We start from the raw sequence: 26,088 nt of genomic DNA, 5'->3' as shown, positions 1-26,088 counted from the left end.
ATTAATTATTTATAATGTATTCACTATTATTTGAATTTTAACATCATTAATTAGCAGTATACGCAAGTCTAAATGAATTCTAAGCACTATGTTGAACGAGAAATAGTTATTTTCTGTGGAGATAAACTACTGTTATGATAAAGTTTAGACAGTCTATGTCCCAGTTAGGTTTTGAAGCTTAATTAAACTTAATAAAAGTGTACAAAAGAATGTACACAAAAGTTAGAATCAACAACTCTGAGCTTATATGCATAAGAGGAAATCGTAAAAATAAATAAATAAATTATTGCCATATGATATTGAAAACGTAAACCAAAATTAACTGTATTTGAATTGGTTTTTATTTAATTAACCCCCCAAAAAAATAAAAAAATAAAAAATAAAAAAATTTTTTAAAAAAATTTAAAAAAATGAAACCCAGCATTATTCCATTTGTTCTGGCATTCCGCTTAAGAAAGAAGCTTTTGTATACCTACGTTCCTACAGGCACACAAATAAGATGTAAACCAAATGCTTCTCATTTAGTAAAACATGAAAAAGACAAAAACATAATAATAATAATAATAATAATAATAATAATAATAATAGTGCATTATCATCTAATCGTTTTATCATCAATAATCCGTGCATAACCATGCAGCGGGAGTTTTGAAAGATTCTCAGCTCTTTCGCAGCAGTTTTGAGAGCACACATGCGTTGGGTTGATCTCTGTCATATTGGATTATTGCGCCCTCTAGCATCCAGGTTCCTGCTATTGAACTTTACAAGAGATTTTTGAGTGTCAATAAAATATAGAGTGCCTTCATGGTTATGTCCTACACTGTAAAAATGTTCGTAATTTTAACGGTAAAAGACTGTAAAAATGCTACAGTAAAAAACTTTAATTGTTTAACCGGTGGTTACTTTAAAATATACAGTAAAAAATGTTAATATAAAGACAATAGGTGTAGTTTTACAGTAAATATTTTAAAAATGTACTGTAAAACTACACGTATTGTCTTTTTAAATATATTAACATTTTTTACTGTATATTTTAAGGTAACCACCGGTTAACCAATTAAAGTTTTTTACTGTAGCATTTTTACAGTCTTTTACCGTTAAAATTACGAACATTTTTACAGTGTAGGACATAACCATATACATATTTTATGTAAAAAGTATGCTTTTCTGTATAGTTACAGTAAAAAAAATTATATTATATTTAACAAGACAGTACGTGTACTTTTTACGGTAAATTACTGTTACGGTAAAAAACAATAATCGGGTGTTCCCAGAATTCCCTGCTGACCCAGTTCATTTCGTTATATTTTATGGGAATAGTTATGCTTCTTCATTTTTAATATCAGTTATGTACTTTGGGTGTTCTGTGTTATATTTGATGTAGTTTAGTTCATGTTTAGTGCATTATATTAATTTCACATGTGTTACCCTGATTGTGTTTAGTGTTTGTGTGTAACACTAAGCACTGTCTTTACATGTTTATTGATCATTGCTCCTGGAAGGGCCACTATTGATGAACTTCATGTCATCATGCACCCTTCTGTATTTACTATGGAGATTAATAAATACATTATAAAGTGAAAAGCAGATTTTTACAGTTTCAGAAGGTTAATATATCAAGTTTATTATTTAATAATATAAACGACGGTAATGCACCGTAAAACATACAGGCATCAAAATGACATCCGGTGAAGCCTGAAACGTGCTTACCGTATTTTTTACGGTGAATTTCTGGCAACCACAGCTGCCAGTTTTTTTACTGTAAATTTAACAGGATTTGTTTTTTACAGTGTAACTACAGCTGACCATATGAGACAGAAAGAAAAAAAAATGCATTTTGTCTAGTGTTAAATAACTACTTATAATTGGAGAGGATGTAGCCTTGACATGATGTGCAGTGTTAGTAACAGCCGAGAAGAGTGCATATAAAATATACTATATAAAATAATGTAAAAAAAAATTCTAAATACAAAAATGTCATACTTTTATATTTGTATGTCAAGATGTCTTACACTTTATGCGATTAATTGCAGGTTGGATCATTGATCAAGCAACTGCATGTCTCCCACAGCAACAAAATAATATTGTAGATATTATTATTATATATAGGAAACAATTAGTCATAATTATCGTATTATCGAATATGATTTCATTTTTTGTCGATAAAATATAGTGTCTAAATAGTTATCACTACAACTGACCATAACAGAATGAAAAAGACCAGCGTTCTGTCTATTAAATAACTATTAATATTTAATTATTGAAAGCACTTTATAAGGTTACATTTGTTAACATTAGTAAATGCATTAGGTATCATTAACTAGCAATGATACAAAGTTCATAGTCTATTAACTAATGTTAACATACAGTATACAACATTTGATTTAAACGTATGCATATATGTTGAAATTAACATTAAGATTAATAAATGCAATAAAAGTATTGTTCATTGTTATTAATGTTAACCAGTGTTGTTAACTAATATTAACAGATGTAACCTTATTTTAAAGAGTTACCTAATTATAGAAGAGCAGTGCAGTGTTGCTGCTGACATGATGTTCAGTGTATATAACCCCCTATATACTGCCAGGTCTTAATACAATACTTTAAAATTGTTAACTACATGCTAAACATGCTAAGGACACACATTCACACTTTTTTATAACTTAAAAATATTTCACCCTGAAATGAAAATTCTCTCATAATTGACTCACCTTCATGCCATCCCAGATGTGTGACGACTTCTGCTGAACACTAACAAAGATTTTTAGAAGAATTTCTCAGCTCTGTTGGCCCATACAATGCAAGTGAATGGTGGCAGGAACTTTGAAGCTCCAAAAAGCACATAAAGGCAGCATAAAAATAATCCATGTGACTTTAGTGGTTTAATCCATTTCTTCTGAAGAAATATGACAGGTGTGGGTGAGAAAAAGAGCAATATTTAAGAATCTTTTTTACTATAAATTCTCCTCCCTGCCCAGTAGGTGTCGATATGCACAAAGAATGTGAATCGGCAAAAACAAAAGAAGAATGTGAGAGTGAAAATTGGAGATTGATAGTAATAAGGACTTATCAACTCCCATATTAGTGTTGTCTTCTAGTGTTGTGAAGCACTTGTGCTATGTAAAAACTACTGAAATGTTAAAACTATCGAAACAAGTGATCCAGATGGAGAACAACAAGCATTTTAAGTGTTAGTTGGAGTAAAAATGAGTTCAGAATCAATTCAAAGTAGGTAATAAAATCAACATAACTAACCTCGGGCCATCGCTTCATGTCATTCGGGTGAGGCACTTTGAGGCATTTTGGTCTTTAGGGTGGGCAAGTTGTTTTCGACTAGTCCCTCCTTTTTTATATTGGGGGGGGGGGCATGAAGACAATCTAGGGGGGCAACGATGCATTTTAACACTTGTATATTATTCCAATACGATTATGTGCAATAGCTGACCTGATAGAGTGTTGGACTTAGAACTCGGAAGCATGCGGTTCGAGCTCAAGCACGCAAGCTGACATGTGAGACGAAAGTGTCATAGAAGCAACACAAGATGACGCGCTTGCTTCAGAAATGTGCTTTTCATTTCGCATTTTGTTTTTAGATCATTATTGGTTAGGTTTAAGTTAAAGTTTTAGGTTAGGGAGGTACATTTTACTCACTAAAACCTCCATCTAATATTCACCTTAAAACCTTGTCTGATTACAACATCCTTTCACTCGCTTCTGGCGCCCCCCGCTGGACATTTCACTGGGAAACTGCAGCCAAACATGTAATAAGGCATGTAATTTTGTTTTGCAAAAATGTTGCCATGGTCACGTAATTGTCATGAGACCAGGCTGGCTAAAAACATAGGTTGATGCGATTAAAAACACTAGAGACCAGAAATTCCGTTATGTGTCGTGGAACACTTCCGTGTTCAGGAAAAAGCTTGAAATGTGCAGCAAAAATAAACTTATATGGACAAGAACAGGTAAACACCCTGTGACCACAAAATATGTCAATATATGATACATGGCTGTTAGAAAAAAAAAAATACTACCCCAGTAGCCGGAGATCTTTCTTTACGTTTTCTTTAGAAGAGTGTCATTATAGTCTGATTAACATGCACAATGACTAATGCTAAACTGTAAATTCACAAGCAAACTCTCCCATTATCACTGTCCCTGTGTTTGAGCAATCTTTCTTTAAAAATAATAACATATGTCATATACATTATAACTTAATTCTCAAGAAAAGCACAAATGAGACATTTCTCAACAAATTCTTCAAATACAAAATGTTGCTATCTACATTCATTTTTAATCTTTCTACTCTAGGCAAACATTTAATTGTTGCTTTTCTTTTTATTTAAGTGGTATTAGGAGAAACAAAATTCACATTGAAATTCAACCTAACTGAGAATTCAAAGTTCTGTATCAAAGGACTATATTCAAAATCTTACATGCAAGAGTGTAAATGTATCAAGTTTATAAGTATCAAAATAATGTTCAATATAGGAAGGAGCTTTTCAACAAACAGCAAACAAGTAGATCACAACACATTTGTGGAGTTCTTACAGCGATTATCAGTTTAATGTCTAACACGTTTTTTTGAGACTTTATCTATTCTATCTGATCTGTTACGAGAGGAAACTGGTGGAAGCTCAATATTAAATTGTGGATGTTTGGTATGAATGTTAATTCAGGAATACCTCCCACAATGAGTTCCATTAAAATCTTTACTGAAAGAGAGCTTTTTTTGTCATCAAAGCACTGATCAAATGACTTTTACATTATTAAAGCTAATTCATGTAATCTCCATTTATGTGACGCATGTTTTCTTCCAAATGGAAAATATTGCATATAAATGCATTTAACAAGTGGGGAAAAACAAACCAGGCTCTTAAACCGTTTATTGTGGTTAGATTTAATAAGCTCTGAGAATGCTTCCCGTACGGCGACAGGATCTGCAGCTAATTCACATTAGCCTGATTTTTGCAGTAAACCTTCAACACTGAGAGCGACAACAAATTAGTGTTGGATGTTTGTCAGAAAGATACAGAATAGAATAACAAAACTCCCCTTGTTTATTTATATGAATATGTTTGCTATAAATATCAAATGGTATTTAAAAGTAATTGGCTATGTCCAGAACAATCTTATTATTTCTTCTGAATACAGTATACTAAGCATAGTATGCAAAATAACCCATGTGCTGAATGAAGCGGAGGACATAATATCAGTACAATTGTCAATCCTACTGCCTACTAATTTTAAATAATAGTAAGTGAATGTGACCTGTTATTTCAGTAGTATGCTACATTGTTGTCACATTACCCCATCATGTTGCATGTGAGTGGCATGCAGTTTTTTAACTTTGAAATAACAGTTTTAATTCAATTTTGTGTAAATTTGTCTTTACGCTTGGTAGTTTGAGCAAATAATGAGTTAAACAGAGATGCAAAAAAATTGTGGCAGTAATTACTTCCGGTTTATCTTGTAGGACTGCCAATATTCTATGCAGAAAATTGACAAACTGTGCACAGTATACAAACTATGGTCATGCCCACACTAGTATGCTTTCGTTTTTGTCTAGAATGGTGTTTGCCGTCACCAAAAACAGAGCAATTAGAAAATGCTCTCTATTACCGCACACTTTGTAAAACAACAACGTTAGAAAACTAAAGAAACAGAGTAGTGTGGATGTTGCTTACAGATACTGCAGAAATAGAAAGAATAGTATGTTTGTACAGTATTCTACTCCGAACAGTAATGATTTGATCAGAATGCTAAATGCTAACACATTTATACACAAAATGCAAAATAGCAGTTTTTATCTCCAAAAAGTTAACTGCGGCTCTGATTTGTGGGACCAATGGCAGCTAACAACAAAACTGTGATTGGCCATTTACATGTCTCAGACGGCTTCTTCACTTGCAAGCAAACTAATCGGCTAAATGGGAAAATGCATCAATCAATGCTGATAATTTAAAAATACCAAATATTGTCCGATTTACTTTAATTCATTTCAAGAATTAAAGATGCACACCATTTCACATTGTTTTTTTTTTTTGTTGTTTTTTTTAAGTATGTGTAGTATGCAGTACGCCAGTACGCCATTCCTAAACGTTGTCTTAAATTATCACAGGGACTACATTTGGTTATTGTTCATATGAATGAGATGCAGATTTAATTGATCAATTTATCAGATAAATCAGAAAAATAGAACTCAAAATGTTATGAATATAGTAGTCTTATAATGATAATTCATTTTAGGTACAAGCATATGGAGATATGGATATTTGTGGATTTGCCGATTGCATTTGTGGGATGTTTTGATACTGTTTTACCTCCATACTAGTCATTCTTAGAGTGCACATAAAATTCACTGTGGAAAAAAAAAAAAAAAAAATTACCTTTAAACTAAATGTAGCCTAGTAATTTTTAATATGTTTTAGAATTGTGATATTCTTAAACACTTCTGATTAGACAACTGCAATATAATGAATCTGACCTGCATCTATTGCCTGAGTGGTATTGTTGTAATTGTTTTTAAAGTATGTGTTTCTTCATCATTTACATCCTTGCTTATTTTTATTACACTGTGGTAAAGGTTCCTCTGAGGCTAATGGAAAAACACAGGCTTCAAATGACACAAGCTTCAGAGAGTGACTTTGACTGGGAGGTCTTTGGGGTGCGTTGTAAATGTCTGGTAGGAAGCCCAACTTTCTTTCCATGACGACAGAGCTAGACATCAGAAGATTTTGGAGGCAAACCATTAGTTAATTGAGTCTAAGACATTGTTACCTACAGTGCTTATATATTGTCATATGTCACATCATAGTACAATGGTCTGCTTTCTTTTGTCTTAAACTCAAGCTACTATTGGAAATCAAAACAACTGACAATCTCCTTAAACGTGTATCATCTATGTCTGGGATCAAAGCAGTAGCCTTCATATAAGCAACACAGATACCTTATAACTTTGTTTTTATAGTGAAAAAAAAATATAAAAATATAAAACGATATATTATGGAGCTAGAACAATGACCAAAGTTTTTGAATCTGAAATTTGTTAATTTGAATTCTAGACAGAAATATTTTGCAGCATATTTTATACATGTATTTTTAAAAGCAGATTTTTTTGTTTTGATTTTGTGTTAAAATTTGCAAGTAAATAACCCAACTCTCCTTCAACTTTTGTTTACGATCTGAATTTCTGTGAACTGAATGTGAGGAATGTGTATGTGCAGTTCTGAATTTCTTCTTTATCTGAAAATTTGGACATGCAATTGTATAATCTGAATTTTCTTCATCACATTCTACTTCTAAAAAATTAAAAACCAAAAAATCTGCAATGTTTGTATAAAACATGCCACAAAATTATTCAGTTTTTTTAAGTCACATGTCTAGAATTTCAAATTTCGGAGTCAAATACTTTAGTGATTGTTCTAGCTTTATACAGTCACAAATATTTTGGCAATGTCAATATTAAAGAAATATTCCGTGTTCAATACATGTTAAGCTCAATCGACAGCATTTGTGGCATAATGTTGATTACCACAAAAATTAATTTCGATTCGTCCCTCCTTTTCTTTAAAAAAGCATAAATCAAGGTTCCAGTGAGGCACTTACAATGGAAGTGAATGGAGCCCATTTTTGAATGTTAAAGTACTTACATTTTAGTGTGATAAAATCACTTACTAACCTTTACTGTGTAAAGTTACAGCCAATTTTACAACTTTGTTGCCATGACGATGTCATCAAAACCTAAAATGACTGTAAAAATGACCATTTAAACAACATTACAGCTCAAATAACACACAAGTTTTAACAGAATAATAATTGTAATTGCTTTTATAAAATTATAAGCTTCACATTTCTGTGTTTAAACCCTCCAAAAATTGGTCCCATTCACTTCCATTGTAAGTGCCTCACTGGAACCTCAATTTTTGCTTTTATTTTTTTCTCCCTAATTTGGAATGCCCAATTCCCAATGTGCTCTTAAGTCCTCATGGTGGCATAGTGACTCTCCTCAATCCGGGTGGCGGAGGATGAATCTCAGTTGCCTCCGCGTCTGAGACGTCAATCCGTGCATCTTATCACGTGGCTTGTTGAGTGCGTTACCGCGGAGACATAACGTGTGTGGAGGCTTCATGCTATTCTCCGCGGCATCAACGCACAACTCACCACATGCCCCACCGAGAGCAAGAACCACATTATAGCGACCACGAGGAGGTTAACCCAACGAGACTCTACCCACCCTTGCAACCGGGCCAATTTGGTTGCTTAGGAGACCTGGCTGGAGTCACTCAGCACACCCTGGATTCGAACTCGCGACTCCAGAGGTGGTAGTCAGCGTCAGTACTCGCTAAGCTACCCAGGACCCCGATTTTTGCTTTTTTTAAAGAAAAGGAGGGCCGAGTCGAAATACATTTTTGTGGTAATCAGCATTATGCCACAAATGCTGTCAATTGAGCTTAACTTGTATTGAACCTGGAACATTCCTTTAAGTGAACCTGCAGTTTTACATTCTCAATATATGTACAGTACAATGTGAATCGAAAAAGCAGCTTTTCTGTCATCTGTTCTTCAAAATATAATAAAGTGTTTATTCAAACGCACATCGAAGTGTCTAAGCAACGGCATCTAAAATGTCACTCCGAGACGTACAGGTTGCCCGGCCACCACAGAGGCGGACAGATGAATAAAGTTACCCGCCACTGTGGAAAAGTCTGTCAGTTTTTTCATACCCGATGTTCCCATTTGTCAGTTAATTTCATACCCCGATGTTCAGTTAATGAGATTTTCTAGCTATAACCTAGTAGTAGTTACAATCGTAACCAATGTTAAGTATGATACATGCGTCGACAACAGGGATTTGTTGATGATTCACCTGATTTTGGTGGGGTACGATTATATTCTGATGCACTTGTATTGCAAAAATTAAGTAGAAAATTCAATGACTTCTTCAAAACATTAGGCCTTATTCATGAAACACGAGCAGAACAAATGTGTGTGTCAATCATTAGTAAAACAATTCTTACGTAAATTGTCCAATTCAATTCGATGGGACAATTTACAAAAGAATGCATTTACACATACATTTGTTCTGCTCATGTTTCACGAATAAGGCCAATTATGTGTACAAAAAATTTCCAAGGCATCTCTTGGCCTGGTAAAAACAATTTATACATTTCATAATTTTTCCAAGATTTCCATGACCGCACGAACCCTATTTTAGTTTTTATTCACTGATAATATTCCCCTTCGCCAAAATGTCACAATTGGATTTTAAAATAGCGCCCTAGGTTTAATGTCATTGTCAAATTTGTTCCCACATGTGTCGTAAGCAAACATGACGCAGCATTTCAAAAATACATAATTTGAGAGATGCAGCAGAGGGTAAGATTATCAGTGAATAACATTTTAACATTTCAGGCTGTTACTGTGTAACCACTGCTATAAACAATATGCTTCAAATTTTGAAATAATTTCGCAATAAATTCAAAATTTCCTCTATTGCAGTTAGTCCTTGGACCGCCAGGTCTTGGTCTGTGTCCTGATCTGGACCTCGAGGTTTCTAGTCATATGAAGACCCAAAACCATATCAATAACAGAACCCCATAGACCCAGAACCAGACACTCCAAGAACCAAAAAAACCAGATCCCTTAAAGGGGTCATGACATGAGGTATCAAACTTTCCATGATCTTTTAACATATAAGAGTTCATTGTACTATAAAAACATACTGTAAGTTTCAGAACTCAAAACTTCCCTTAATTTTTTGAGATAGTGAATTGGTGGGTTTTTGTTAAATGTGAGCCAAAATCATCACAATTAAAAGAACCAAAGACTTAAACTACTTCAGTCTGTGTGCATTGAATTTATTTAATACAGGAGTTTCACAATTTGAGTTGAATTACTGAAATAAATGAACTTTTCCACGACATTCTAATTTATTATTGTATATTTATTGTGCATTTTCAGAATGAGGGTGGAAAATGATCACGTTTTACAAATATATGAATAAAACCTTTACTTATATTATAACTAAACATCAAGGGACATATTAAAATTATAAAATAATCCTGTCCTGGCCCCTTTAAGACCCAAAACAAGACCCAGACAAAGACCAAAAGGCCTCTGGTCTGCGTCTTAAGCGGTCTAGTCTTGGTCTGGGTCTTAGGGGCTCTGCTACTGGCCTGGTTCCGGTCTCAGGCTTTCTGCTATTGGTCTTGGTTTTTTGGGAGTCTTAGCTGGTCAGGTATTTTCTGTTAACTACGGTTTCTTCCAGCATGCTGGTCAGATATTTACTGTACATAGTACATGATATTGTTCAGCGATAAGACACTCAACAAACAAGCAGGCCTAAAAACCGGTTCTGTCATACCAGACGTTTTCCTGGAAATGATTGCACAAAATAAAATTTATGTACCTCGTAAATTCAGTGCATCTTGCTACTAAAAACAATGTATAAAACCAGGACCAAGATGTCATGATTAACCCTTGTGCAACCTTCGGGACATTTTTGTCTTTTCGATCATTTTGGCTGTGTTAATGCCAATGGCATAAATTTTGCCAAAGGTGTGTATTTTGGGGGGAATTTTGATACAATAAACTGTGTACACAAAATAGTTACACTCAGGACCTTCAGGACAAAAATGTTCCCATTGAAACCCATTAAAACTGCAATATTTGATCCCAGTGCCATTAAAGCATAAAGTCATGAATTCTATGATATTATGCTTTCATTCCGGAGCCCTGGCTTCAAAATTTACATTTGTAATATTTTCCACCAGATGGCGCCATTTTGCTCATGTTTAGCCTATGGAGCAAATACATGCTTTTTCCCTATTTTCTGTTTGCTGTATTATAGAGCACTGCAGGACAACTGAATAAATGATGCAGCTAAAAATGTGTGTGTGTGTTGGTATGGATGTCAGAGTGTGTGTGTTTGTATGTGTGTATTGAGAAGTGTGTGTGTGTGTTTGTGTGTAAAAAAACAACAGTGGCATTATGTAAACAAACTGGCATTTAAAGTGTTAAAATCCTGAAAATGAAGGAATATTTGGTAGTTATGATCAGGACTGATGCTGGTTAAAAACATTTACTCAAAATATTAATATATAATGGCATATATATATATATATATATATATATATATATATATATATATATATTATGGCAGTTTATTGACACAGGCATTTTTGTGCTTAGGACCTATGAGTAACCTTTTTAAATTGACACACAAGGCTTAAGAGAAAATTAAATAACCTTTGAGTGGTTTCTTAAATGCAAACATTGTCTATAAACATGCTTTGCTGTGTTTATTGTTCAATTTCTCAATCCTTTAAAAAGTTCTGAACCATCTGCAGCACTGAGGGGGTTTTATGCCTGATGTCTTAAAAGTGTCTCTGTGGTTTTGTGCGCATGCTGCATCTAAATAAAGGGCCACAGGAAACTCAAAGAGCTTATGAACCCAAAACAGAAGCAAAGATCCAGTAAATATGCATTACAGGGGAGAGTGGGGGTAAGATGTGCCAGTGGGCAAGTTTTGCTAGCTCTTAAATTTAGGAAACATTCTTTTGTTCATCGTTTGTGCTCATGAAACACTATATTTTGGAAGTGCCCATCATATGCTTAATATTGGCATCTACATTTGAAAAAAAGCCATATTTCTATGGCCCTGAATTGTAGATGCTTGCTTACAATTGTAGTTGATATAAGACATTCTAAAATACAATTTGGCATATTAGATCTATCTCAATTTGTGTTGCCTAGATGACCAATTAAGCAAAAAGAGGCACATTTGACCCTACTCAACCCTATTGTTCACAGCAAAGTCAAACTGTTTGTTGTATATCTGTTTTGGAGAATCTTTTGATAATTTCAGCAAATATTAACATATGCCAGTGTACAGCAAACCTCCCTTGTTTCTCTATTGAGTGGAAATGCATGAAGAGTTTATAGTGATTGTATAGAATAACAGAGCACAAAACTCCAGCAGTCAACACTGGCATTCACATTTATACAAGAAAGAAATTCAGTTGACATTGCAATGACAAACACACAGCAGGTTCACCTAACTGGATGATACACATTTACAGTTTATAAAATTGCGAAGGAGTTTATTCATTTACATAGTGCAGTAAATAAACAGCTTTAACCACATTGTTTGTGTGACCAACATGGAAAACACTCAAAACTGTATCGAATGTTAAATGTAAAATGTAAAATGTAAAAAATCTGGGGGCAACAAACTAGCTACACTCCTAAACATTTAAATTAGTCTTTATATAAAATCATTAAATAATTAAATGAAAGAGTACTATGGAATAACACTTCAAATTGTAATATTGAAAAAACAAAAACACATAACGCTGCATGCATTCTTATTGGGCCTTTGAAGTACTGAGTATTTAATAATAATAATAATAATAATAAAAAGGACTGAAATGGCCATGAAGAAATCAGTCTATATTAACATAGAAAGATTACTGTAACAAATAAAAACCGACTGTGATCTAGATAGTTCCTTGTTCGCTTTCTCAAATTTGTTTGCAAAGTGGAGTTTGTGAATGGATTACATCATTTGGACATTAAATTCAACAGAAATAAGTTTTCAGCTTATTTAGATCTATAAACCTGGGATGGGTTTTCCCAAATGGATTAAAACTATTATTCAAATCAACGTGATATTCGATAGGAAGAAAAACCTGCTTGCATATTGTAATCCAAGAACCGGCTTGACTGATATCTGAGAAATTGTTTTTAAAGGTCTCAACGTATCTACTGCCAGACATGTAAAATGTATAAAGAGTTAGATTTAAGGTTAGTTTCGCATATGGAGAGCATGTTATCTATCTTCTCCGTGTCAATTTAGTGGTTAGAATGCATAACAACTGTAGCTGTTTGAATATCATAACCAACAGCGACTTAAGAAAGCTTTAATCCATCTGAGGGTTTGAATAAAGTCTCACAGTGAAGGTGTCTAACCATCTGAAAGGACTGGCATATAAAGTCACTTGGTGTTTCCAAGCTGAACACTTTCCCCTGAGATGGCCATTTCCGTGGGGCATTCTGAGGAAATGCCTGAAAAAATAACACTGTACTTCCATCATATATAAAGAGCGGTGCCACAGGTACAAGGCGCAAATAACGTGAGCAACGGCGACTCAAAACTTCACTGTGTGAGCTGCTTCTGGACTGCGTATGGTTTATAACAACTGAAGAATGAACAGCTTTGAAAACTTTCAAGAAATGTCTGGGTCATAGTACACCGAAAAATCTAAAGAAATAAATAAGAAGTGATCATTTTTTTTAAATTGCAAATTATACTTTTCGTGACATTATTTTCATGACAGTTAAGCTCATTTTCCCTCAACTGCTCATTACTGTTATGCTAAAGAAATGATTAAAGGAATAATTCACCCAAAAATTAAAATTCTCTCACCATTTACTCACCCTCATGCCATCCCAGATGTGTATGACTTTCTTTCTTCTGCAGAACATAAATGAAGATTTTTAGAAGAATATCTCAGCTCTGTAGGTCCATACAATGCAAGTGAATGTACATACAATGCACATTCTTTTACATTTTGAAAGTGAAAGTAAAGATTTACAGTAAAAAAAGATACTTAAATATTGATCTGTTTTTCACCCACACCTATCATATAACTTCTGAAGACATGGATTATACCACTGGAGTCAGATGGATTAATTTTATGCTGCCCTTATGTGCTTTTTGGAGCTTCAATGTTCTGGCCACCATTCGCTTGCATTGTATAGACCTCCAGAGCTGAAATATGTTTTCTAAAAATCTTCATTTGTGTTCTGCAGAAGAAAGAAAGTCATTCACATCTGGGATGGCATGAGGGCGAGTAAATGATGAGAGAATTTTCAATTTTGGGTGAACTATCCCTTTAATTGGTAAAAGTATTTTTATATATCATGGAAATATTTGTTATACTGCTTCTGTTATATGTCCAGTATGATTTTCTGTATTACGTTAAAAATAATGACATTATTATTATTACTATTATTATTATTTTGCACTACAGTTTTTTGTGATTAAAATTGTTTCGGTAACGCTTTACAATAAGGTTAATAAGGTTTACAATAACATTAGTTAATGTGTAAGATATCATGAACAAACAATTAACAATTTACAGCATTTATTCATCTTTGTTAATGTTGGTTAATAAAATACAGTTGTTCATTGTTAGTTCATTGTTAGTTCATAGTGAATTAACTGATGTTAACAAATACAACTTTTGATTTAAAAAATGTATATGTTGAAATTAACATTAACTAAGATTAATAAATGCTGTAAAAGTATTGTTCATTGTTAGTTTATGTTAACTAATGTTGTTAACTAATGGTAACAAATGGAACCTTATTGTAAAGTGTTACATAATGATGAGAATATTTTGCATTACATTAAATTGTGGGGAAATTTGCTTAGTCGTCATTAAAACAATGTTACAATGCAAACAAATCTTAATGGTCCTAAAAATAGACTCCATTTTATTTATGCAAAATACAAAATATAATTTTTTTCTTTTGATTTTGAGGTGAAATAAGAATAAGCAAATATTCATATTCATAAAAAATAAAACAATTCACCATGGACTGTAGAAGCCACAACTGGACTGGCAAAGGCGATATCCAAAGAGCTGGAGCACCATCAAACATGACAAGAGGAAGAAAATGAGTAAAATGTCACTGGTGATCAGAATAATTGCTCATTTCAGGAAGGAAGTTACAAAGATAAAAAGGTAAAACAAATAGCACACAATTCTAAAACATCGCATTCCTGATTCATCGCCTGTCTATATATACACAAGGTTTCGTGCACAGTTGCAGTGTCACAGTTTTTGCTCAAATCTCTTTTTGTTTTCTAGACAAACACACAAAAATATTCAAATGTCTCCTGTAACAGTGCAGTGGACTGGGCTCCAATTCCAAACGACTAAAATCCCAGAAACAAAGAAGTCATGCAGTTGCTGTGATCTAAACAAAACCTCAGAGCAAAGCAAAAGAGAGACAAATGGAGTAAAATAAAATACAATGTTCCAATTCCATGAACTTGACCTGTTGACGCAGGCTCTGGGAATCCAAAAAGGGCTCAAGTTTGAATTCTTGAGAGTGCATCAAAGTTCGACCCTCGTGAAGTCACCATAGTAACAGCATCCCAGAATAAGTCAGAACGCAACAATTAAAGAAGACGAGTCCACTCCATTCAGCACTGGACATCCCTTTACGACACTGTAGTGGTTTTGATTTGATCGCAATAATGATGAAGATCCGCTCTGCCTCATATGATCTTTGTGAAAAAGCAGCATTAACTGGAGAAGAACTAAACTAGACTACAGGAAATGATATTTCTGGTATTTTTGGACACAAAGTGAACAATTTTCCTTATTTTGTGTTTTGTGGATCTCTGATTTCAATTCAGAGAGTTGAATGAGAAGGAAAGCAGCAGTCTCCCTAGTCTCTGCTCAGGTCATGTCTTCAGAAAACAACTCTCTCTCCGTTTCCTCCACCACGTGAGCGTTTAGGCTTCCGAGCCCAGTGAAGTTCTGGTGGGACTGGGCGGCAGGCGGGCCGCAGCGCTGTGCTCCGTCCGGAAACTATATTCATACTGGCATAAAGACAAACAAAGACAGACACGGAGAGTTGAACACACCGTGTGCTTGGGTCATGTTTTGTTATCAGTGTGGTGACAAGCAGAGCTGAAATAACCTACACTGTGGGGACCGTTGAGGACAACGGCTTGATAAAACTATTAAATAATGTCTTAATAAAAATCTAAAAATGTTTCTGTTAGTGTAAGGTTTATATTTTATTAAAATATCACTAGCTTGAAATAAAAACTGATTTTGTGGTGAAGTAAATATAGCAGAAAAGATTAAGTACTTTCTAAATTGTACAAGTAGGTTTAAGCGTAAACTTGAAAATATTAAGTACATTCTACATTCGTCCTTCAATTCAAACATGTAAAAATGAATGTTCTAGTTTTTAAGTGAATATTATTTATGATTGTTTGTCAACTTCACAATGCGTCATCATGTATCGATCTTAAAGTAGAAAACCTTGTCATATGTACTTGCTTTTTTGAGTAAATTTCACAGGTAAATTAAATCAGTACACTTAACTTTTCGAAGCTGGTGTTCGCAGCATGATGATAATTAATGAGCTTGCATGGTTTCACTGTTTACAAGTTGATTTACAGTTTTTATTGTTGATTTTGTGGCTTCGTTTGGTGACTTCTTGTTTTGTGAAGTCTTAAGTTCATTTTCTACTCAAAATTCCTCGTTCATGATCAAAAAAACATTATCTGTTGATTGTACATGTCATTGTGTTTTGTGCACCAAGTGTTGAGGTCTGTGTGCACAGCTCTGGATCTGGTTTCTATCGCCATTAAAGCAAGGGATAAACAGCATGCATTAAAGGGATAGTTCACCCAAAAATGAAAATTCTCTCATCATTTACTCACCCTCATGCCAACCCAGATATGTATGACTTTCTTTCTTCTGCAGAACACAAATGAAGATTTTTAGAAGAATATCTCAGCTCTGTAGGTCCATACAATGCAAGTGAATGGTGACCAAAACTTTGAAGCTCCAAAAAGCACATAAAGGCAGCATAAAAGTACTCCAGACGACTCCGGTGGATATATCTTCAGTAGCAATATGAGAAACAGATCAATATTTAAGTCCTTTTTCTTTCATATAAATTCCCCTCCCTGCTCAGTCAATCTCCACTTTAACTTTCACATTCTTATTCATTTTTGTGATTCACAGTCTTCATGCATATCGCCCCCTACTGGTCAGGGAGGAGAAATTATGAATAAAAATGACTTAAATATTGATCTGTTTCTCACCCACACCTATCACATCATGTCTGAACACATGGATTAAAACACTGGAGTCGTATGGATTACTTTTATGCTGCATTATGTGCTTTTTGGAGCTTCAAAATTTTGGCACCCATTCACTTATATTGTATGGACCTGCAGAGCTGAGATATTCTACTAAAAATCTTCACTTGTGTTCTGCAGAAGAAAGAAAGTCATTCACATCTGGGATGGCATGAGGGTGAGTAAATGATGAGATAATTTATATTTTTGGGTCAAATGCCTCCAAAAATGTCCCTGAAATTCAAAATGTGGGAGCAAAAAATGCATTTGCACTGAATTGTGTTTTTTTTTTTTTTTTGTAACATCTCATATAGTTCTAAATATTTTGTTTTGGTCCTTGCTATACATATTATGCTGTAAATTTAGAGGTGATAATGATTAAATTCTTAGGGTAAGAGGTAATAAATTCTCAATCTTGAAAATTTGTATTAACAAATGGATTAAATTGATTAAATTGATGTATATGACAGAAACGCATGAGACACAGTTTGTTTTAAATGGATAAAATAAATAAATAAATAAAACATTATAAAGCTAAAATAATGCCCCTGAAAATCAAATCCAGGGGGCAAATTTTGCCCTTTAATGTAATAGTTAGTTTCTGACACCACTGTACACTTTTAAAAGCATGGCTTAATTCAGTGCTTGAGTAAAACATCTAAACAAAGGGTTTCTAATTAAAGCCCCCAAGAACTGTACGTAGCCTTTACTTAAGTTAAAAATATGGCCTGTTAAATGTACTAGCAATTTATGTGAAAACTGTTTCATATTTGTATTTTTTTTTTTAAGTAAACCCCCCTCCAAATTTTGTTCAGTGCAAAAAGTCCCCACTATAATAGAAAACAAACACGTGTTTTTCTTAGCAAACACTGACATCTAGTGGCTCAATCCAAAATTAAGAAAATACTCCAGAAAAAGCCACATATTTTGCCTCTGAAGTGTACAAAAATAAATTGGCTTAATTCAACATTTCAGGAAACTATTAACAACACAGGATTAGATTTTACCGTGATTAAGTGTGCAATACATCTAAAACCCCCTTAACTGTGGTAAAAAAAATATAAATACTGCAATACATAGCCTTGTGTAGCTTATTGATTTTGACAGCAATATAAGACACCTGATAATAAATATATATATATATATATATATATATACACTGGCGGCCAAAAGTTTGGAATAATGTACAGATTTTGCTGTTTCAGAAGGACATTGGTACTTTAATTCACCAAAGTGACATTCAGCTGATCACAAAGTATAGTCAGGACATTACTGATGTAAAAAACAACACCATCATTATTTTGAAAAAAGTCATTTTTGATCAAATCTAGACAGCAGCCATCACTCCAACACCTTATCCTTGAGTAATCATGATAAATTGATCATTTGGTACTAGAAAATCACTTGCCATTATATCAAACACTGCTGAAAGCTATTTGGTTCGTTAAATGAAGTTTAACATTGTGTTTGTTTTTGAGTTGCCACAATGTGCAATAGACTGGCATGTCTTAAGGTCAATATTAGGTCAAAAATGGCAAAAAAGAAACAGCTTTCTCTAGAAACTCGTCAGTCAATCATTGTTTTGAGGAATGAAGGCTATACAATGCTTGAAATTGCCAAAAAACTGAAGATTTCATTCAAAGGTGTACACTACAGTCTTCAAAGACAAAGGACAACTGGCTCTAACAAGGACAGAAAGAGATGTGGAAGGCCAGATGTACAACTAAACAAGAGGATAAGTACATCAGAGTCTCTAGTTTGAGAAATAGACGCCTCACATGTCCTCAGCTGACAGCTTCATTGAATTCTACCCGCTCAACACCAGTTTCATGTACAACAGTAAAGAGAAGACTCAGGGGTGCAGGCCTTATGGGAAGAATTGCAAAGAAAAAGCCACTTTTGAAACAGAAAAACAAAAAGAAAAGGTTAGAGTGGGCAAAGAAACACAGACATTGGACAACAGATAATTGGAAAAGAGTGTTATGGATCTTAACCCCATTGAGCTTTTGTGGGATCAGCTAGACTGTATGGTGCATGAGAAGTGCCCGACAAGACAGCCACATCTATGGCAAGTGCTACAGGAAGTGTGGGGTGAAATGTCACCTGAGTATCTGGACAAACTGACAGCTAGAATAACAAGGATCTGCAAAGCTGTCATTGCTGCACGTGGAGGATTTTTTTGATGAGAACTCTTTGAACTAGTTTAAGAAGTTCTGACATTTTTTTCAAATTGTGATAGTAATTTTTCATGTTATTAATGTCCTGACTATACTTTGTGATCAGTTGAATGCCACTTTGGTGAATAAAAGTACTAATTTCTTTCCATAAGAGCAAAATCTGTACATTATTCCAAACTTTTGGCCGCCAGTGTGTATTTTGATAACATTCGCAATAAACAGTTCTTCCGCCAATATAGTTCATTTGCCAAAACTGTGGCTATTTTAAAGATATGGTGAGACTTGGTGCATTAACATACAGTATACTGTAAAATTCAACGTAGCTGAATTCTATTTTATGAAATCTTGCTATTTTTTAAGCTGTTATCTGTTGACCGATTTTGAACATGGCTTAGATTTCAGATTTCAGACTTTATACAGAAGCTGGACCGGTTTTATAAAGTTAAACTAGAAATATTTAGTAACACCAACACATTTTTACATATTTTAGCATTTAAGAGGGCTAAAAAAATATGTTTGGCAACAACAAAGGAAAAAAACAAAATTCATCACTGTCTTGGTTCACACTGAAAAGATCCTCACCTCTTTCTCAATCTCTGCAAGTGATTTGATTCTGATGCCCATTAGATCCACCTGCTGTAACTGCAATACAGAACGACATAACTGTTACACCACTTACAACACGACACTGTAATTCAACAGACTATGTAATTTATACTAGAGGTAGACCGATATATCGGTTTTTACCGATTAATCGGTGCCGATAGTTGCTTTTTGGAACTGTCGGTTATCGGCAAAAATCTATGCCAATAGTTGCTGATTTGTTCCCTCTGTGGTTGCCGCTGGACAAGTTAACAGTTAAAACGGCTTAGTTCTACAGTATAACAGCGGCCTCTAGAGCTGAAATAAAAACAACCACTGACACCTCCTGGGGATTTGCTGCATTTACATTTTTCATCACTGAAGTGAGGATAAAATTATGGATGAATATTGTCAATGCATATTCTGTCATTTTGATTAGACAATCAAGTGTTTAAAAAATTGAAGCGAGGTAATGCAAAGAAAAAAATGCGACTATGTGGAAACGTCCCCCATCAGCACATACATCATGTCTCCTACTTCATATCTTGTGAATAATAATAAATCTTATTCCTTATTAAACCTGGAGAAAAAATATACACACAAAACCCTTCATCTGAATATAGGCAAACAGGCTATAAAAAGTTTAATTTGGTTAATAGTAAATATAGAGCATAAGAGTCTCAAGTCACTTGAAAATAAGAGTCCCCGGTGTTTTTTGGGCTTGTTTATAGTTAAGTCAAATGCACCAAATCTTCATTTTTTTCTGATTATTATTAGTATTTTGGTTGAACAATAAACTACATCTGGGATTTTGTAGCCTTTGTGTCTGTGCCCGTCATAGTAAGGAAAGACTAACAAAATATTTTAAAGGGATAGTTCACCCAAAAATAATAAATTAACTCATCATTTACTCACCCTCATGCCATACCAGATGTGTATGACTTTCTTTCTACTGCATAACACAAATGAAGATTTTTAGAAGAATATTTCAGCTCTGTAGGTCCATACAATGCAAGTGAATGGTGACCAGAACTTTGAAGCTCCAAAAGCACATAAAGGGAGCATAAAAGTAATTCATAAGACTCCAGTGGTTAAATCCATGTCCTCACAAGCAATATGATGTGTGGGTATGGGTGAGAAACAAGTCCTTTTTACTATAAATCTCCATTTTCACTTTCTTTTTTGTTTGTTTTAGGCAATTCGTATTCATTGTGCATGTTGTCACCTACTAGGCAGGGAGGAGAATTTACAGTAAAAAAAGACTTAAATATTGATCTTTTTTTCACCCACACCTGTCATATCACTTCTGAAGACATGGATTAAACCACTGGAGTTATATAGATTATTTTTATGCTGCCTTTATGTGCTTTTTGGAGCTTCAAGGTTTCTGTAGACATTCACTTGCATTGTATGGACTACAGAGTTGAGATATTCTTCTAAAAATCTTAATTTGTGTTCGGCAGAAGAAAGTCAGTCAAACACACGGGATAGCATGAGAGAGTAAATGATGAGAACATTTTCAATTTTGGGTGAACTATCCCTTTGACCTCCTATAAATTGATTTTAAAAACTATCGGCCAATTAATCGGTTAACAGCCGTTCCCACCACCTTAATAATCATGTTGGCAAAATCCACTATTGGTCTATCTCTAATTTATACATATAAAATGTTCAAATTACTACATGTGCAGTACAGTTCTGGTGCTAGAAATGTCACTGAAAACCATGGACAAACAAAACTAGCTGAAATACACTAATCTTGACTGCAAAATGGCTTAGATTTAAATTTAATTGGTCAGATCTATATCTAATAATAAGTTGATTTTTTATGAATCTATAAACTGTTAAAAAGCTCAAAGGAGGGCCTGGGTAGCTCAGCGAGTATTGACGCTGACTACCACCCCTGGAGTCACGAGTTCGAATCCAGGGTGTGCTGAGTGACTCCAGCCAGGTCTCCTAAGCAACCAAATTGGCCTGGTTGCTAGGGAGGGTAGAGTCACATGGGGTGACCTCCTCGTGGTCCCGATTAGGGGTTCTCGTTCTCAGTGGGACACGTGGTAAGTTGTGCGTGGATTGCGGAGAGTAGCATGAGCCTCCACATGCTGCGAGTCTCCGTGTTGTCATGCATAGCGAGCCACGTGATAAGATGCTCGGATTGACGGTCTCAGAAGCGGAGGCGACTGAGACTTGTCCTCCGCCACCCGGATTGAGGTGAGTAACCGCGCCACCACGAGGACCTACTAAGTAGTGGGAATTGGGCATTCCAATTTGGGAGAAAAGGCGATAAAATAAAATAAAATCTCAAAGGAAACATGATTTATGTACTCACGTCACTGGAGGCACATGCAAACTTCTCAGAGATCATGAAAGGCACTCCGTCCATAGCTGCACAGGCAAAAGGCAAAGTGAACTACAGTTAATGAGAACTTGCTACTAAAAGTCAACATATAACCAAAAATTAAATGAAACTATTGCTGATTGTGATGTGAAATGATTGTCACGAGTCTGCAAGTCATGAAAACTGAACAGAAAGAGAGATATTCGAGTCAATACCATCTGGAACAATTAAACACATTCCACTCTCAAGTGGGTTTATTATAACAGCCCTAGTGACATGAGTGATAAATCCTCACTGAGGCTCTGCTCGTCACTGAAGGGGATGATGGGATTTCAGAGAGACGATTATAACATGCAAATCTAACAGAGCCATTCCTCACTGTCCTACTTCAGTGTGTCTGAAAAGTTTCTACTGCATCTAGTCATGCACAATATACCAGTGATCATATCTGTATTTGCCAACATTATTATTTTACATAACATTCATGGGAATTTAAAGGTGTTGCAAAAATGAACAGTTTGGGTCAGGTGTGTCCTGTGTGATGTACCAGAGATGGCATAGAGGTTGGAGTTCTGGTGTTCAAAGTCTGGTCTGGTGGTGCTTTTCCTGAAACAGGCCGGCAGGGTCATGGATATGTGCCTGTGAAGAAAAACAAACACTATTCAATTATTATCACTTTACACGGTGAAGTATTAGCAGACTGAACATAATGAAGTGTTTTCAGTGCCGTGTTTCAGCAGTAAACTCTAAAAAACAAGAATGCTTAAAGCTGCACTCAGTAAGATTTTAGCTGGCTCTTTCTAGTCCTGTCGGACCCAGTAGTACTTGTGGTTTTGGACTCTATACTGACAACTATCGTCCTGTGTACTGGAAGTTTGTTTACTAAATGCTGCCGCTTCACATTGAAGATCTTTCCGTTTTGTTACTTTTAGTCTGTGTTTTTTCCGTCTCATACTACACACATCCTAATAAAGGACATTCTCGGATTCAATCCAAACGGATTTTCGCGCACTGTTGCACACTGGACTTTGACCGCGCAGCCGCGACTCGCGAGCTCTCTGGCGACTGAACACCACCTTGTGCTCGTGCTTGACATTTGATGTCGTGCCATTTATCTGTAATCCACTCTGTGGATCTCTTGTTTGGACATTATATCTTTCCACTTTCACTCATTCTGTTCAGACTGTCTGGTGGATCACACTCCTGCTGATCCATGCGATCACTCTGGACTTAAACGTTGACTTGGTCTTCGTTGTTGCCTGTAGTAAGTATACTGTTTTGTTTACATGTACTTTTATGATTGAGCATTTGGCTGAAAGCACTATATAAAGTACACGTTATCATTATTGTCATTATTAGACGCAGTAACTCGGTCAATTGCATGACACAGTGTCATGTGCTGTAAACACTGCAGCTCCCATGAGGGGGTGGCCCGCTCAATGTAAAATTAAAGGGATAGTTCACCCAAAAATGAAAGACTTCTCATCATGTACTCACTCTCATAATATTCCAGGTGTGTATGACTTTCATTCGTCAGCAGAACACATTAGAAGAAAAACAGAAAAAGATCTCAGCTCAGTAGGTCCTTAAAATGCAAGCGGATGGTGATCAGACCTTTGCAGCTCCAAAAATCACAGATGTCATCCATACGACACCAGCGGTTAAATTAATGTCTTCTAAAGCGATATGATCACTTTTGGTGTGAAAAAGATCAATATTTGAGTACTTTTTAACTATAAAGCATGACGTTTATGTTGACTGTCTGTGATTTTTGGAGCTTCATAGGTCTGATCACCATCCACTTGCATTTTAAGGACCTTCTGAGCTGAGATCTTTTTCTATTTGTCTTCAGCTATGTTCTGCTGATGAAAGAAAGTCATATACACCGGGGAGTGTATAAAGGGTGAACTATCCCTTTAAACAGCTTTTATTGGGTTACTGATATGCCTGGAGACTTCATCTAATCTGAGTGTACATAATTTTCATTATTTCCAAAAAATGCTATTCATGTTTATATGTGTAAAACTTTTTTAATTAGCAAAAACTGACTGAGTGCACCTTTAATTCAAACGTTACCAAATGTCACTGTCTTTCTTTAGCTGACTGACAACCTTAAAGCTAAAGTGTGTAACTTTTTGTGTTCTCCTATACACTCCAACGCTGTTACTCTTTCTATGGCTAGCCTGAATCAGTGTTTAAAAAGGTTACATTCTACACTTTGTAACATTGTAGTTTTTCCTTGAAGTTCTCTTATAAATGTTGGTCAAGGTTTCCTGCACCAAAATGGTTGAGTTTTACATTACCATTTTCCATGCTCTGACACAACCAGGTGCAATGTGTTCAAGTGGCAAGCGACATTTACCATTGCTTGTTTGGTTTCAGTCACTGTGCAATCTCATTAGTCCAAAATCATGCCCCACAGTACTGTATATTACATGTTTAATATGTTCTGTTTAGCTGTGATTGTGTTGCATTGCTGTCAGTGTAAACAGATAAATTACCAGTCACTGGAAACTTCTGTTTACAACATGGAGTTAGAATGAAACGGGCTAATTTTACTACTGTACCTTAAAGATATCTATTTATAAATGACCTCTGCTGTGATTGTTTTAGAAAAAATTGATTGTTTTTGCGTTTAGTTGGTGTGGGACGACACTTTGAGTTATGCAAGTTACAGTATTCAAACACTTCTTTAAAAGAGCAAGAACAATCCCGTTTTCTATGAGTTTACCGTTTAACGGTTTGGAGATTTGGTCTCCAGTATTTTCTGTTACGAACACTTGTATTCTGTTATATATAAAGAGACTGCATTACAGGAGAGGACTGAATCGAGACATAAAGAGAGAGAGAGGAAACCATAAGGAGGAAACAGCTGGAAAACTATAAACTTCCCATTTCTGTCTGAGAAAGACACAGGCACCCTTGAGTGACGTGCAAGCCAGTACACCCGGTCCTAAACCCAAAAACCTGTAGCCACTGAAACCCACATTTTACACAAGAAAAGCATGTCTGGTTCTCTCTTTCTATTCTCCAGCTGTGGCAACAAACAGTTCACACTTCCCCTCTGGCAAAAAGCACAGACATTCAGACACAAATACATACTTAGGCAGGACGGGCGCTGGAGTGGAGTTGGAGTTGTTGGTGACAGTATGGATGTTGTTGGTGTTGGTGGTGGTGGTGGTGGAGTTGTTCTGTACGGGTGAAGAGTCTTGGGTCCGTGGCACTTTTCCCATACGGTACCAGATGCCCATGTTATTCAGCTCTCTGTGAAGACAAACCGAATTAAAGTTAGTCCATGAAACCAGAGCAATAATGTGACTCCATTCCAACATAAAGAGACAGTTTAGACAATAGTTTAGACGAAAGCTTATTGTAAGTCTAGCTTTATAGATTTATGATTAATTTTGAGCCAATAATAGCAACATTAAGATCGATTTTTACATTTTCTGACGAAAATATACACCCTAAAGTGAAAATTCTGTCATAATTTACTCACCCTCGTGTCGATCCAAAACCATATGACTCTCTTATGCAGAATGCAAACAGAGTTCTTTTAATGAATATGTCGGCCTGTTTTTTCTAATACAATGTGGATAGATGGTGTCTCATTTGAATGGTTAAAAAAAAGACCAGTAAAGTATCATAAAAGCAGTCCATGCAACTTGTGTCATATTTCAAGTCTTCTGAAGGCATATGATACATTTTGGTTAGAAACAACACAAATTTTAAGTCATTTTTACTGAAAATCAAGCACACCTGTTTACATGAGAATATGCCTCTGTAAACGAGCTTCGTTCAAAGCGCTCATGAATAACAAATTATGATAATTTTGGGTCCTTTTTAAGCTTTAAAGTGAGTCACTATCCATTGTCATACTATTAAGAAAGACAGAAAGAAATATTCATTAAAACATCTCCTTTGCTTAAAGACATTATGGCATGATTTTATGTAAAGCTGCTTTAAAAAACAATGTGTAATCTGCATAACAGATATAATGACTTGACTTGATCCGAATAAAGGCCCCAGCACATTTACGGAGAAGTTCTTCATAAGTGTTCAAAACAGCTCAGCAACGGCATGTTGTTTGCACACAT

At 35.1% G+C, this 26,088-nt stretch overlaps 1 protein-coding gene across 3 annotated transcripts in view; it reads right to left on the bottom strand.

Moving 5' to 3' along the window:
* Window positions 1-11,288: 11,288 nt before the first annotated feature.
* LOC127440040 (multivesicular body subunit 12B-like) overlaps window positions 11,289-26,088 on the bottom strand; it is a 37,234-nt gene continuing 22,434 nt past the window's right edge. For 2 of the 3 annotated variants that reach the window (XM_051696419.1, XM_051696417.1), the window contains exons 6-10: window positions 25,097-25,258; window positions 22,542-22,633; window positions 21,986-22,041; window positions 19,657-19,716; window positions 11,289-15,619 (exon numbers count right to left, since the gene is read on the bottom strand). In XM_051696419.1, coding sequence (XP_051552379.1) covers window positions 15,533-15,619; window positions 19,657-19,716; window positions 21,986-22,041; window positions 22,542-22,633; window positions 25,097-25,258 — 457 coding nt within the window. In that variant the 3' untranslated portion in view covers window positions 11,289-15,532. The remainder of the gene's footprint in view (window positions 15,620-19,656; window positions 19,717-21,985; window positions 22,042-22,541; window positions 22,634-25,096; window positions 25,259-26,088) is intronic. The other variant, XR_007897057.1, reaches the window with a different exon arrangement.

The sequence above is a fragment of the Myxocyprinus asiaticus genome, chromosome 4 (genome assembly GCF_019703515.2).
Source record: "Myxocyprinus asiaticus isolate MX2 ecotype Aquarium Trade chromosome 4, UBuf_Myxa_2, whole genome shotgun sequence".
In the NCBI taxonomy this organism is placed as follows: Eukaryota; Metazoa; Chordata; class Actinopteri; order Cypriniformes; family Catostomidae; genus Myxocyprinus; species Myxocyprinus asiaticus.
This window is presented reverse-complemented; position numbering and strand designations above follow the sequence as displayed.